The following is a 15452-nucleotide window of genomic DNA, read 5'->3' on the forward strand; positions in this document are numbered from 1 at the left end:
TATTCTAACCTTAGTGGAAAAAAAATAAAAAATTCTTAATTTTTTTTATTGTCCCTACCTATGGGGGTGACAAAGGGGGGGGGGTCATTTACTATTTTTTTTATTTTGATCACTGAGATAGGTTATATCTCAGTGATCAAAGTGCACTTTGGAACGAATCTGCCGGCCGGCAGATTCGGCGGGCGCACTGCGTATGCGCCCGCCATTTTGCAATATGGCGGCGCCCAGGGAGAAGACGGCCGGACGGACACCGGGAGGCCGGGTAAGTATAAGGGGGGGAGATGAGGGCACGGGGGGGGGGGGCGTCGGAGCATGGGGGGGTGGGATTGGGGCACGGTGGGGCAGCCACACTGCAGCGGTTCTGCACCACAAACCGCAGAAAACCCGCAGATATTTTTTTCATCTGCGGGTTTTACTGCGGGTTTGACCTCACAATGGAGGTCTATGGGTGCAGAACCGCTGCAGTTCCGCAAAAAGAAGTGACATGGTACTTTTTTTTACCGCGGCTATTCAGTGCGGCTTTTTTCGCGATTTTCCGCAATGTGGGCACAGCAGTTCCTGTTTTCCATAGGGTACATTGTAATGTACCCTGCATGGAAAACAGCTGCGGACCCGCAGCGGGAAAATCGCGGCGATTCCGCATGAAAAAAAGGATGGTGTGAACATGGCCTTAATCAAAATTCTCCCTGTTTTCAAGAATGGGTGGATTTTTAATTCTATAGTTTACAACTCGTTGCCTAGGTTACAGACCACCCTGCAGTCTGAGGTGTGAGATACCTAGGCAATGAGTGCTGCTTGCAGGTTCTGTTCTGTATATATAATTTTTTTTTCTTTCCTCAGACTTGGGTCGGCATATCAGGAATCGTCCCGAGTTTCATCCAGAAAACTCAATTCTTTTTCTAATTTACATCCAATTTTCATCCATACGTCTGTCTAACAGGCCGCGGGTGGATCGCAACTCCACCCACAGCTGTTACACATTTGGTATTGCTGCGGTAAACGGCGTAACGAGAAAAACAAAAAGCAAATCAATGCCAGTTGTTTTTTTTTTAATCTCTGTATTGATATGCAATAACCCGTGATCAAAACATCATGTCTAACCCAAAATGATATCAATAAAAATGTCAGCTCGGTGCGCAAAAGAATAAGCCCTAACCACCAGCCCCAGATCCTGAAAAATAAACTTAGGTTTTTTTGTTTTTTTTTAACCACTTAAATAAAAAAGAACCTACATATGTTTGGTATCTGAACTTGTAATGACCTGGAGAATCATAATGGCAGGTCAGTTTTAGAATCGTGAACATGATTAAAAATAAAATTTTTCCTGTACACTATATTGTAAAATCAATGTTATCGTTCAATAGGGCAACTCCTTCCGCAAAAAAAACAAGCTCTCACACAGCCATATTGACGGAAAAATAAAAAGTTATGGCTTTTGGAAGAAGGAGAGCAAAAAACTGAAAATTCCAAGGTCATGCAGTGGTTAAGTGGCATTTACTGGCCCATACCCAAGAATTAGTGTTCCTATGAACGCTCTTCCTTATTAGCCTGTGTATAGGGGCCGCCAATCACACAGTGAGCGAGCAAAATGCTCATTTGTCAGGTGAAATGGTTTTTTTTTTGTTTGTTTTTTTTAAGGCTTACTTAGGCTACGTTCACATTAGCGTCATGCGACGCTGCGTCGCCGACGCAACGCACGACGCATCGGAAACGCACGCAAAAACGCAACTTTTGTGACGCAAGCGTCGGACGCATGCGTCGTAAAACGCAGCGTTTTTGGTGCGTTTTTACAAAAACGCAGCGTTTTACGACGCATGCGTTGTCAAACACTGATTAGATCTTTACACACAATTTAGTGTCTAGACACTAGATAACACCACCAATGAATAGAAGAGGGTGGGTCTAGTGTCTAGACAATCGATAATGCCACCAATGGGTAGATGGGGGTGGGTATTAATGTAATAGTGGTATATATACCCCGGCATACATTATTTCCAACCATAGAGCATCAAGATGGATCGTTCCATGGAGAGTATCTACCTCACTTTTCAGCTGGAATTAGCCCTTGCTATAGCTTATGCTTTTGCCTGTCAAGAACAGAGGAAAAGAGACAAACAACGGAGAAGGAGTCGTCGGCGTTTTTGGCTACACCCTATAGTGGAAGTCCGAGAGAGTCGTGGAGTGTACCATTGTCTTTTTGGCGAATTAAATGAGAACCAGGACAAATATTTTGAGTACACCAGGATGTCAAAAGACAGCTTCCGATATCTGCTGCGTCTGGTGGAAGGAGCCATTTCCAGGCAGGACACGCAGCTCCGTAAATCGATTTCCCCTGAGGAACGTCTGCTGGTGACTCTACGGTACGTAATGGAATGTGAAGGATTTATATGTTCTTGCCACTTTTTAAATTAACGTGTTTTTGTTTTTTGGGGTGGGGGATTGTAATTAAAAATGAAAAATTCTTTCATAACAATTAAATTAATTATATTTATTTATTTATTTTTCTTCTTGTCAGTTTCCTGGCTACCGGAGAGACATTGAGATCACTGCATTTCCAGTTTCGGATTGGAGTCTCAACACTGTCGGGTATTATTGCAGACACATGCCGCGCATTGTGGGACAACCTCAGGGAGGAATTTTTACCCATCCCTACAAGAGAATTATGGCATGCCAACGCCCAAAAATTTGAAAAAGTTTGTGATTTCCCTAACTGTATCGGAGCCGTGGATGGCAAGCACATTAGGATTACCAAGCCTTCAAGAAGTGGATCTCTTTTTTATAATTATAAAAAATACTTTTCCACCGTGCTGATGGCAATTGCAGGTGCGGACTGCAGGTTTCTCGCTGTGGACATTGGAGCGTTTGGTCGTGCAAATGATTCACGGACATTTAAGGAGTCTGACATGGGCCGAAGATTATACGAGAACAATTTTCATTTCCCCCATCCACGACCTCTTCCTAACACCGAAGGCCCGGCCCGGCCCTGCCATTTGTTGTGGTTGGGGATGAGGCTTTTCAAATGTGTGGCAACCTACTTAAACCGTACTCTAGTCGGGGGTTGGACCGCACAAAAAGTATTTTTAATTATAGACTGTCCAGGGCCCGAAGAACTGTGGAGTGCGCCTTTGGCATTCTGGTGTCCAAATGGCGTATCTTAGGATCCGCAATAAATTTGAAAATTGAGACAGTGGATGAGGTGGTGAAGGCGTGTGTGGTTCTACACAATTTTATTATTGATAAAGAGAGAGTCAACGTGGAACTCGATGAACCCATACAAAATCCATTGCCTGATTATCAAGCTCATCCTCTGCGGACAACTTTGGAGATTGCTCATATGAGGGACCAATTTGCTGCATATTTTGTTTCCGATGTTGGCCGTGTTTCTTGGCAAGATCAAATGGTGTAATTCAACGTGTTGTTATGATGTTATGTAAACACTGTGGAGCCCATGTAATGTAACCATCATATGTTTGGTTATTAATGTCACCCGATTGTCTAATGCGTTGTGTTTGTTAATAAAGTTTATTGTGCCTTTCCGCCTTTCCGTTTTCACAAAACAAATCTCCCATCCGTTTTTCCATAGTAATTGTAAAAAATCCTATTTTATTGAAAGTAATGATTGTCCCACAAAATTTATGTGAGCACCAGTACCCAAATGGACTGTGACAAAACAATAAAATTTGCAGCCGTGAGTACCATAGTTTTGACGTATAAAACTTCATCGGCTCCCACCTTGTTAACCATAATTAATACTGAAGACTATTTTCATATGGAACCTGGCTTGACAAGGAGGGAAACTATCATGTTTGCAAAACTCTACAGAGTTAACACTATTGTACTCAGGATGGTAGAATTTGTCCAGAGTCAAATAGTGGCGACACTGTGAACATTGCTTCCACCTCACCTGACCAATATTTTAAAGGGAACCAGTCACCTGTATTTTGTGGGACTGGAACACCCCAAAACTCTGCCCATATGAGCCAAAAACAGTCCCACCAAATTCAGGTGACAGGTTCCCTTTAAGGTACATTAATAAAACTATTCTACAACGATAACTACCAGTGATACCACCGGACCGTGATCGTTGTTTATTGGTCGTGTGGTTGATGGAGAGCTGTCACACAGCCAGCTCTCCAGCAACCAAAAAAGAGCAAGTCCCGTGTAATCTGGGAAATGTTATGAAGCGCATGGCCGCACTCACGATGTTTACCATTGTAAATGTAGTTATTAAAAATACAAAACAACATTTTATTACGGTGTGTGACACGTCCATCGCCGTCAGCTTTCCGTACTGTGCCAGCCCTAAACCACAGTACAGCGTTTATTATTAACGGTGTGCTCTGATTTACGGGCGGGAATCACAGTGTAAGTAATTGCGGAAAGATGACGGCGAGGGACGTGGTTGACACCTTTTTTTATTTGTGGGGTATTTTTTAATTTTTATTTGAGTGTTTAAAACACTGCGCTAGTAACCCAATATTACCTATTTTAAAATAAAGACATCGCTTGATCGGTGTCTAACTCGCCGATCCAACAATGACAGCGTGGGTAACAAAAAAAAATCATAATCATTCGTTGACACCCAAAATCTCACAGCAGGGGCTCTATCGTTTTACGATTACAGAAAAGATAACGTTGGTTACACAAATAAACCAACTTTATACTGAAATCGTTGTGTGATGGTACATTTTAAACTTGACATATTGAGCAATGCTGGTTGTGTTTGTAACAGCTGATAGTACAATGAGCGCCAGGCCTATAAAACAATTAATAAAAAAAAATCTAAAAAATATTGTCAGACATTGCACATCAGGTGTTACAAAGACAATAATTGTGTATACGGCGCAAGGTGTCATTTGGTGAAAACTTTATTTGAGACAATAAAAACCAATTTTTTGTAAACCAAATAAATTTTTTATTTTGGGACAGGAAAAAAAATTAGGGACATAACATTACGGGGTACCTACATCCACAACTAAAGGGGATTGATATCCCTCACTTCTGGTGGGTGTGGAAGAGACCGAGGAGGAGGACGAGGAGGAGGAGGACGAGGGGGAGGAAGCAGCAGCATATTCAATGATACTTGACGGGATGCCGACATCCATCCACTGTTGGTATACTTCCAAAGCAGGTGAGGGAGGAGGAGGAGGGACGACGACCAGTGTCCTTGGCTGGCTACTCCGGCTCCGGGTCGACCCAGGCTGTGTTGACGGTGTGCTCCTTGTAGACCCAGGCTGGGTACTGGGTGTGCTCCGTGTAGACCCAGCCTGGGTACTTGGTGTGCTCCGGGTCGACCCAGGCTGTGTTCTGGTGGTAGTTGTGGGAGCAGCCATAGCCAAGGTCGTAGTGCTAGTCGTCGTCGTCTTGGTCTTCTTTTTTTTTCCTCCTCTCTCCCTCTGGGTGTGGGTCGGCTTCCCGTCTGTGCCCGTGTGCCCTTGAAGGCCGGTCTTGCTCCGACCTTTGGGGCTCTGTTCTGTGGTGGCGGTGGCGGTGGCCCTCGTCACGCGGACCTCTGTGGTGGTGCTCTGCAGCAGGAGTCGGAGTCATGGCAGCCAGCGATGGTACTGTGGGCGCATTTGTCGCTGACTGCATGACCCGAGCCTGCTGCAGAGCAGTGACATAAAGATTGTTGCAGCCCTGCATGACCGAAATCTGGAGTTCCGGCGTAAGATGTTCAACCATCCCGTTGTGAAGGGCAGTAAAAAAATGTTTCGCCGGCCTCGCGAGATCCGTTTCGATGTTTTCAAGACGCCGCTCGATATTTGACATTTTATCGCACAGCGCCTTGAAACCATTCTGAAAGACGGTACTCAAATGTAAAAATTCGGGCATGGGCGCCCTGTCCGAGGCCCGCTGACGCTGTCGGGAAGACCCGAAGGAAGGAGCGACGGAGACCTCGGCCAGGGGAACATCTGATGGACCGGCTGCCGGTTCGCCAGATTGTGGTGGTGCAGACCTGCTCTCGCTGTGGGATGGCTGCGAGGCTTGAGATGGCGCTTCACAAAGGACCGCTCCAGAGGGTCGGACAGGCTCGCGGGTGCTGCTGTGTGTTCTGTGAAAACATAAGGAAAGCATTAGTATACTAAATATCAAATTTCACAGGCGTCATTAATTAACTTTACCGCCAGGTATCCATTACCGCCATTAATATTAACCTATTTTTAATCTTGACACTGCATATGCACCATCAATATTAAAAAAAACACATTTATTTTATTCCAAATAGTCACCCATGATTGCGATTTGTAACGCCAGACAATTATGCTTACGTTGGAATTGCCATGACGTCACGGTCATGTGACCGAGACGTCATCACAGGTCCTTTGAGCTGAGCAAGCATGGGAACATAACCTGCCTTGCAGTGGAATGTATGGCGTGTCTATAATATTTTAATTATTTGTGTATAACTAAATCGGGGATACACCTGGATAGGTACTATACTAATCCCCTATGAAATATTGGCTGGGCATGGCCAATCTACTAGCTTTCTGTGTTCTGTATACTTCCGATTTCAGGGACATTACTAGTAAGTCACGCTCACCATTGTAGTAATCCCAGAAGGGAGCTGCTGTGTAAAGTGTGAGAATACCAGAAATGAATATAAATTCGAGGTCAACGAGGCGTGAAAAGTAAAAACAAAATACTTTATTCACTTCAATCAGAAGCAGAGGATGAAACATCTGCACAATACAATAAAAACACTATCTACGTGTTTCAGGTCTGATGTTCCCTGCCACCTGAAACGCGTAGATAGTGTCTATGGTATTGTGCTGATTTTTCATCCTCTGCTTATGATTGAAGAGGATAAAAGTATGTATTTTTTACTTTTCACGCCTCGGTGAACTCACCTTTTTTTTTTTGTTTAAATACTTTGTACTTGCCAAAATAAATGGCTGGGCAATAAGCTAAGTGGCTGGAATGTAGTATGTGAATATGCATGTTGTAAAAACTAGGTGTGTGAATAGGTACTAGACTTACTCTCTGCTTTCAAGGACCGGTCTCAAGAATTGCAGTATACGGTTATACTTGTAAACCGAGGTCCTTGAAGCCGCTGCACCACTACGGGCCTGTCCTTCCTTTTTCAGGCCCCTCTTGAAACGGTCCTTCATGGAGCGCCATCTGGTCCGCAGTTTTCGAACTGTGTATAAATAAATAAAAAAACAAAACAAAATTTAGAGAATATATTGACAACGATTACGCAACCGTGTGCAATACCAATAGAAGACATCACAGACGGTTGTGTAATCCTAGCATGATGGGTCACAGCAGCATTTTGGAAATACTTACGAAAACTAGCTTTGACCGTGGGGGAAGCGCTGTCGAAGCCATCCCACAGCAATTGTGCCACCTCTTTCCACAGACACCGCAATATGCCCTGGTCCGCGTGCCGGGGGTCACGGCTGTCCCACAACGGGCCCCGTTCCTCTATGGATGCCACCATGAGGTCGATGTTGAGGGGTTCATCCAGGGCCCTTTGTGAAACCTAGAAAAAATGGAAAATATTAATTGTTGCAAGATAAATAAAAGTTGACCCTACCTCCTCCACCGCCACCTACCACACACAACACCACCCCATCCCGCCACCCCCCATACCCGCCCAAAAAAAAAAAAAAAAAAAAAAAGTTTAAAAAAAAAAACTTACTCTCCGTCCTGCAACCACAGCTTGGCCCCGTGGTCTCTGCTCCTGCTCCGGTCTCTGCTCCTGCTCCCTCTCTTCCTCCTGGCTCTCCTCCTCACTTGAAGAAGCCTGCAAAATAGTTTACCAAAAAGTTGAGTGACCCATCTACAAATGAAAGCGAATATAGTAATAGTAGATCATGTACTCACCTCACTCCTCAGCGGTGGGGTGCTGGAATCACTGCCGCTGGCCATGACTATTAATGCAATTCTGAAATAAAGAACAAAATAATTGTTCCTATGCTCCTATGCACAATCCAGCAATATAAAAAAAAAAACAAAAAAAAAAGGCATTTAAACCACAAACAACATTGCACTCCAACCTAACGCTGAGCAAACAACACTGCCACATTGATTAAATTAAAGAAACAATGGCTGAGACAACCCAATGCCAGATTAAACTAAAGCCTAAAGATAAGATCTACAACAGACCCCATGTTGTAATACCAAAAGATTTTTTTTTTTTTAAAGTACAGTAATCCACGGAGCAAGAAACCCCAAAAACACAATAGATTTTTGAAAGGAAAAAAATGTAAATATTTAAAAACACCATACTTTACAATAAAACCGACAGGGCCGGAGACAATAGAAGGGCATACAACGCCATACATCACAGCCAGAAACATACAACAATGTCTTTACACAACCACAGTGCAGAACTACACAACTTGCAATAAAAAAATTATTACATGTAAAAGGGCGCATAATCATTCTATGCACTACCATACTTTACAATAAAACCGTCAGGGCCGGAGACTATTAAACGCCATCATATAACGCAATTTTTAAACATCACAACTGAATACAAAAAACACCACCAAACCAAATAATTGAAAATAAAATTCTATCCTGAAAAGAACAATCATCAAGGCCGCAGACACAATGAAACGCCATCCTATACAACGCCATACATCACAACCAGACTAAAAATACAACAATATCTTTAACCACAGTGCAGAATATAAAACACAACTTGCAAAAATAATTTTAAACCACATGTAGAAAATGCACAGAATCATTGTATACTTACATCTCTGGACAGCGGATAAGTAGAAGTGTTCTGGGATGTGTAGAAGTGTTCTGGTGATGGATTTCTTGCCTCAAGATGCTGCAGTAGAAGTGACAAACAATCCAAACATTTTCTTTATATAGGGGGGATGTTTATCTACTGTTTGCACTGTCTAGACACCTTTTTGTTCAATTTTATGTAACGACGCATGCGTCGTACAACGCACGCACGACGCACACACGCGACGCAAGTGCGTTGTCAATGTGTTTCAATGGAGATTTTAACGCAATGTCGACGCACGAGCGACGCAAGTGCGACGCATGCGTTTTTTAGACGCTCGAAAAATGCAACATTGTCGCGTCTCCGACGCCACCCAGGTGCGGTGAAACGACGCATGCGTCGTGCGTTTTACCGAAAACGCACGACAACGCAACGCATGCGTCCCCAATGTAAAAGATAGGGGCGCATGACGCATGCGTTGCCGTGCGTCGGCGACGCAGCGTCGCATGACGCTAATGTGAACGTAGCCTTACCGGAACCTGCCAGGTGATTCATGCTGTTCAAATCTTAGGCAGCATGGATCGCTGCATGATTGCAGGCAGTTATATTGTTCTCTGAAATGCCTCTGTCCAGCCAGGGACTCTATCCGGAGACTAGATTAGTCGAGCTGCTCTCCTAGTCGGCTTCCCTCAGTGTCGATGGTTGCGAGTAACAGGTCTCTTGCCATCAGGGCTGTGGAGTCAGTAAGCCAAACCTCCGACTCCTCAATTTCCATGACTCCGACTCCACCACAATGGGCTCTGACTCCACGACTCCAACACCTCAGCCCTGCTTACCATGTACATCCAAGGCAGGGACCTGTCAATCACCAGTAACAGTGCTAAGAGCTGTCCGGGTCTGAGCTGGACTAGTTTAGTCACCTGCTGTGGGACTGATCTTCAATGTATCTTTTTTCCGAAAAGCCCGGAGTGTTTAATAGACTAATATAACTGGCTGTAAGCATGTAGCCAGGCGGAGGGTCATGTTACTCGTAGTTTGGACAGCCTGAAACACTTGGCAGGTTCCATTTAGCCAGTGTAAATGCACTTGGTTGTGCAGCTAGTGCTGTCATCTTTGCACCAGGAGATGTTGAGCTTTGTATAAGAACCAAGCTTTAACTTGAGGGTCTGCTGGGGGTTTTTTGTGTAGTTTTTCTGCAAATTGTCCCGGTTTTTTTCCTATGTATTGAATGAGCTCTGGCACTTGCGTCTCTTACAGTTATAGATTAACCTACAGTTTATTGTCGCATTCACTTCTAAACCTACAGTCTGGTAGGATCATTCTAGGTATAACCTGTTCATTGGGTGTAGCAGGAATATACTATGTGTATTATCAGGCAACAGGTTCTAATGGAGTTTCAGCAGGTAAATTAAATGTAGACGTCATAAGTGAAGGTGACTAGTATTTGGAGATCTTAAAGGGAATCAGGATTTCACCTCCCAAACTATCTATATGTGCGCGTAGCGCTTTCAAAAAATAAGTCCATCATACCGTTACATGGTTGGCCCATTCCTCCAATACTGAGAAATCAGATTCCCTTTAAAGAGCAGCTAATCTAATGTAATTCCTGATCTGACTTTGCAAAGTTGTAATATTCCCCCTCACAATGTCTTGCTTCCTTTTCTCTCTGCTGGACGGGCCGTAAAACCTGCTGGGTTCATTCACACAAGAGTAGATTGTTTGAGCTGCAGGACTATCAATTGTACTCCTGTGTAAACCGCTCGTTTCCTTTCCTCCATGCTCACACTATTTGCATAGGTTCTTGTCTGAGCATGGTGGAGGAGCACGGAGAAGATTACATTGCTGTACGGATATTTTATAGACCTGCAGTGCAAAACTTTATTTTTATGTGTATGAACACAGCAGTCGAGTCAGCCCCTTCACCATTGAGCCTGAGTGAAAAGGAAGCAAGATGATGTAATGGAGCGTACTACAAAGATTTACAACTTTGCAAAGACCGATCTATGGTAAATGTATGTTAATTTAGTAATTCAAATGACACTTTTAAAAGGGGTTATCCGTGACTTGCATTAATTGAGAGTATAGTGCTAAGAACTAAATGAATGAATGTCTCGGCTGATATCTTGCTGATTCACAGCCAGCTTCCTGCTGCCTAAAGGTACCTTCACACTGGTCAACTTTACAACGAGAACGACAGCGATCCGTGACGTTGCAGCGTCCTGGATAGCGATCTCATTGTGTTTGACACGCAGCAGCAATCTGGATCTCGCTGTGCCATTGCTGGTCGGAGCTAGAAGTCCAGAACTTTATTTGGTCGTCAAGTCGGCGTGATTCGTCATGTTTGACAGCAAAAGCAACGATGCCAGCAATGTTTTACATGGAGCTAACAACCAGCGAGAACGATAAGTGAGTCGCCGTTACGTCACTGGATCGCTCCTGCATCGTTCTGGAGCTGCCGTGTTTGACGTCTCTACAGCGACCTAAACAGCGACGCTGCAGCGATCGGCTCGTTGTCTATATCGCTGCAGCGTCGCTGAGTGTGACGGTACCTTAACTACTGGGAGCCGGCTGTTTATTTAGCATTACGTCAGCAGTGATGCCCCGTTGAAAGAGCGGAAGAGGAAGAGCTGCTCTGATAGTTATCACCCCCAAAATCGATTGTGAGCTAAGCCCACCAGCATCAGGGGCTTATCTAGAGCATTCTGTTATGCTATAGACAAGCCCCCGATGTATCCTAAAAGATGAGAAAAAGAGGTTATATTATACTCACCCAGGGGCGGTATGGTCCGGGGCCTCTTATCTTCTTACGATGACGTCCTCTTCTTGTCTTCACGCTCCGGCTCAGGTGTACTTTGTCTGTTCTGTTGAGGGCAGAGCAAAGTACTGCAGTGTGCAGGTGCCCGACCTCTCTGCTCTGCCCTCAACGGGGCAGACAGTGTACGCCTGCGCTGGAGCGTGAAGACAAGAAGAGGACGTTATCGTAAGAAGATGGGAGGCCCCGGACCCGGACCAGCAGCGGGACCGCCCCTGGGTGAGTATAATCTAACCTCTTTTTCTCATATTTCAGGATACATTGGGGGCTTATCTACAGCAGTACAGAATGCTGTAGATAAGCCCCTGATGCTGGTGGGCTTAGCTCACCTTCGATTTTGGGGGTGACAGGTTCCCTTTAACCAAAGAAAGGATCAGTCAAAAGAGAATCGCACTTCTTATCATAGTAGGGATCCCCAAAAAAACGGAAGTAGAGAGTGAACTAACAAACATGATAAGAAGCACCTCCACGCCCTGTCTTCCATCAGATGGGCGCATGGTCTAGCATATATAAGGAGCCCTCCTCTCTCCCTACACATAACCCCCCGAAAAATGGAGTTTGCCACCCCTCATTGCCAGGTAATCAATTAGGCAGTTTGCCTTCATATGTTTATGGGTCTTAAAACCGTGCCCTTTACCACTGCAGTCTGATGGACTGTTTGTATGACACATGATGTACTTCGCCTTCATTTATGCAGGGGTTTACTAGCCGTATATTGTAGAACTGAACTCTGATGGCTGACTGAGCTTCAGTGCCTTCATTTTGTTTAGGATTCCTTTCCTTGTTATTGAGCACTCCTTGTGTAGCCTTTTATTATTTTTCTATCAGTCATTTTCTTTATACTGATTGATTACTTGATTTTTGTATCATTGTATATAGGTTGAGTACACGGTTACCCACTGATTTTTCCCAGTGTCATCAGTCCCCCCCTCTGTACACTGAGATATATGGGTTATGCCTGTAGACATTGTGTTCCTGGTCATGACACTCCATGACTCTTCTAATTTTTTTTACTTTGTTGTTAATTATTCTTTCAATAAAATGTGGTGTTTTATCAAGTGTTTATTTGGGGGGATTCCCTCTGATAAAGAGAGGTGAAATGAAGCAGAACAATTGCCAGATGAGCCAGGAAAGATCGCTCCTCTGCAGAACAGGAAGGTAGATGGCAACTACTTGATTGTTCGAAGCCCCATACACAAATATTCCCTTATAAGAGAAGGTGAAGTTGGTATTTTTCAGTTATTTGCCAAGGCCACTGTGGAATGTGAACCGTTCTGACACTTCTACTTACAGAGCAGATGAAGACACAAGTTAATGTCTGTTGTATAGGAAATCGAAAGGGGGGAAATCTTCGACTTTTACTAAGTTTGTCCTTTTATTGTAGGATTATGCTCTCTCTCGATTTGAGGCATATTTTCAACAGAAACGTCTGTGGTCCTGAATTCCAGATGACTGACTTTCCAACCTCTCCTCTTCGCTCTGCTGAGGGCTTTCTCCTACCCGTCCAGCCGCACTGATGCCAACTATAAGTACTGGAAGAATGAACGGTATAAGGAACCCTACAAAAGGAAATCTTCTCCAGCTCTTCTTCCGCCTGTATACATCTGAATATGCAGCTACTAATATTTACATATATACAGTAACGTATCCACCAGCTGGCATGTGCGGCGTGCTCCCTGGTTATGCAGCAGCACTTCACCTTTACCCCAAGCCTGTCGCTCTCACACCATTGTTTCTAATTTGGCATTTACTGAATCGTTGTATCATTTTCAGAATTGACCAAGCCCTAAAGATCACGAGTTGCAGCATGCACTATTCTCCTCCATATATCTGATGAGAATCTCCTATTCAAGCCTATGGGTGTGCAAACAGAAATCCGATCCCATACTGATCATCTGTCTTGTATCCGATTTTTACATACGCACCGCTATTATCAATATTAGAAACCAATCATGTCCATTTTAAAATATTGACGTACAAATATGAATGCCACATGGATGCTAATCATTCGCGTTTTCTGGATGAAGTTTTGCTGACTTTTCATAGGTCCATCTGACCCTGGCCTTCTATTTCAGTATATAACCCAAACTGGAACTTAAGCGTATGATCACACCGCTCTTGCACGCAGCATTTTTTTTTTTTTTTTTACATGGAAAATCTATTCTAGCGCAAGCACTGCGGATGACAACTTACAAAATGTCCTGAACACGCTGCAAATACATTTTCATTGTAATCTATATGGTTTGTGAATATATCCTTAAAGGGAATCTGTAAGCGGGTTTTTGCTATGTAATCTGAAGACAACACACTGTAGTGGTTAAAACACAGATTTAAGCGATGCCTCATATCAAGCTTTGGTTTTGTTTACTTGCAACGATTGTTTTACCATCAGGAGATTATCATTGCTGGGCACAGCAGTCTCCTGGTCGGACTCCGCCCCCTCCTGTGATTAGCATCTCACTGTCTATAGCCTTTGTATATGCAGAGCCTGGTGTGGGCGGGGTTAGCTTTCTCAGCTCTGCTTCATGCTAAATCTAAAAGCTCTGATTCTGTCAGAACGGCTGCACCCAGTAATCTAAGTGATACATCATTGGAATCGGGGTCTCTTTGTCTTGTGCACTTATTTCATTCAATCGAGTCTTCGCATGTGTATTGCTAAAAATTAGAAGAGATTGGGAGTGATCAGGTCATTTAATGTAGCTATCATGGGAGATGTTCTTAGCCTTTGTACATACAGATTTCTGTCAAATAATTACATTCATGTGAGTGAATGCCAAATGATTCTAAAATCCATCTCTCTTCACAACAGTGAACGGTTGAAAGGTCTGTCTGCCCATTTCCTTTATTGTAGCGTGTAAATGCCCTCTGTGGAACAATCGCATGTAGGTAAGCCTGTTGGCCTCATTATGATGGCGGCATTGTGGGTTCATGTCAGCGTTAGTGATGAGCGATTGTACTCGTTGCTCGGGTTTTCCCGAGCACGCTCAGGTGGTCTCCGAGTATTTATGACTGCTCGGAGATATAGTTTTGTCACCTCAGCTGAATGATTTACAGCTGCTACACAGCTTGATTACATGTGGGGATTCCCTAGCAACCAGGCAACCCCCACATGTACTCAGCCTGGCTAATAGCCGTAAATCATTCAGCTGAGGTGACAAAAACGAAGTCTCCGAACACTAACAAATACTCGGAGGTCACCCGAGCGTGCTCGGAAAAAACCCGAGCAATGAGTACACTCGCTCATCACTAATCAGCATCCTATTACTGCCGCCTCAAGTACCTGCCTGATGCCAAGTCTGCTTGCCCCAACAAACCACATCATGCTTCCCAAATATACTGTTAACGCAGGTTTCTATACCTGTAAGATCTACCTGCATTACTGCTGCGCCACTATAAAGTTGGATAAAGTGGAGGGAAATGCAAGTCCGTTCTTTATATTTCCCATTCTCTATCAATCTACTTGTGGATAAGTTAACAAAAAGCTGCCACAATATATGATTTCACATACTACAAAAAAGAAAACAGATCTTAAAATTGGTCACATCTGTTAGTACACTCACAAAATTGTTGAAGTCAGATTTTGTTTAGCCATAATATCAGACGAGCCCACCCATGTATTAGTGTTGGATGTTTTATTATATGATGGCCGCCTTGTAAGTATTAGTGATCAGCGAGTATTCTCGTTGCTTGGGTTTTCCCGAGCACGCTTAGGTGACCTCCGAGTATTTGTTATTGCTCGGAGATATAGTTTTCATCGCCTCAGTTGCATGATTTACGGCTTCGAGATAAGCTGAATACATGTGGGAATTACCTAACAAAACAGGCATTCCTCACATGTATTCAGCGTATCTGGAAGACGTAAATCCTGCAACTGAGGTGATGAAAACTACTGTATATCTCCGAGCAATAACAAATACTCGGAGGTCACCCGAGTGTGCTCGGGAAAACCTGAGC

The 15452-nt window shown here is 43.9% G+C and overlaps 2 protein-coding genes across 2 annotated transcripts in view; both read left to right on the top strand.

The window, feature by feature from the left end:
• Positions 1-14194, top strand: part of CHKB (choline kinase beta) — an 81684-nt gene extending 67490 nt beyond the window's left edge. Inside the window, exon 11 of the mRNA XM_069765499.1 lies at positions 12883-14194. Within this exon, the coding sequence (XP_069621600.1) occupies positions 12883-12939 (57 nt within the window). The 3' untranslated portion in view covers positions 12940-14194. The remainder of the gene's footprint in view (positions 1-12882) is intronic.
• Positions 1873-3292, top strand: LOC138676318 (uncharacterized). Its single transcript, XM_069765500.1, has 2 exons — positions 1873-2360; positions 2516-3292. Exons 1-2 carry the CDS (start codon positions 2014-2016, stop codon positions 3156-3158), a joined length of 990 nt encoding a protein of 329 aa, XP_069621601.1. The 5' UTR covers positions 1873-2013; the 3' UTR covers positions 3159-3292.
• Positions 14195-15452: the final 1258 nt, after the last annotated feature.

This window comes from Ranitomeya imitator, chromosome 4, assembly GCF_032444005.1.
Source record: "Ranitomeya imitator isolate aRanImi1 chromosome 4, aRanImi1.pri, whole genome shotgun sequence".
Taxonomy (NCBI): Eukaryota; Metazoa; Chordata; class Amphibia; order Anura; family Dendrobatidae; genus Ranitomeya; species Ranitomeya imitator.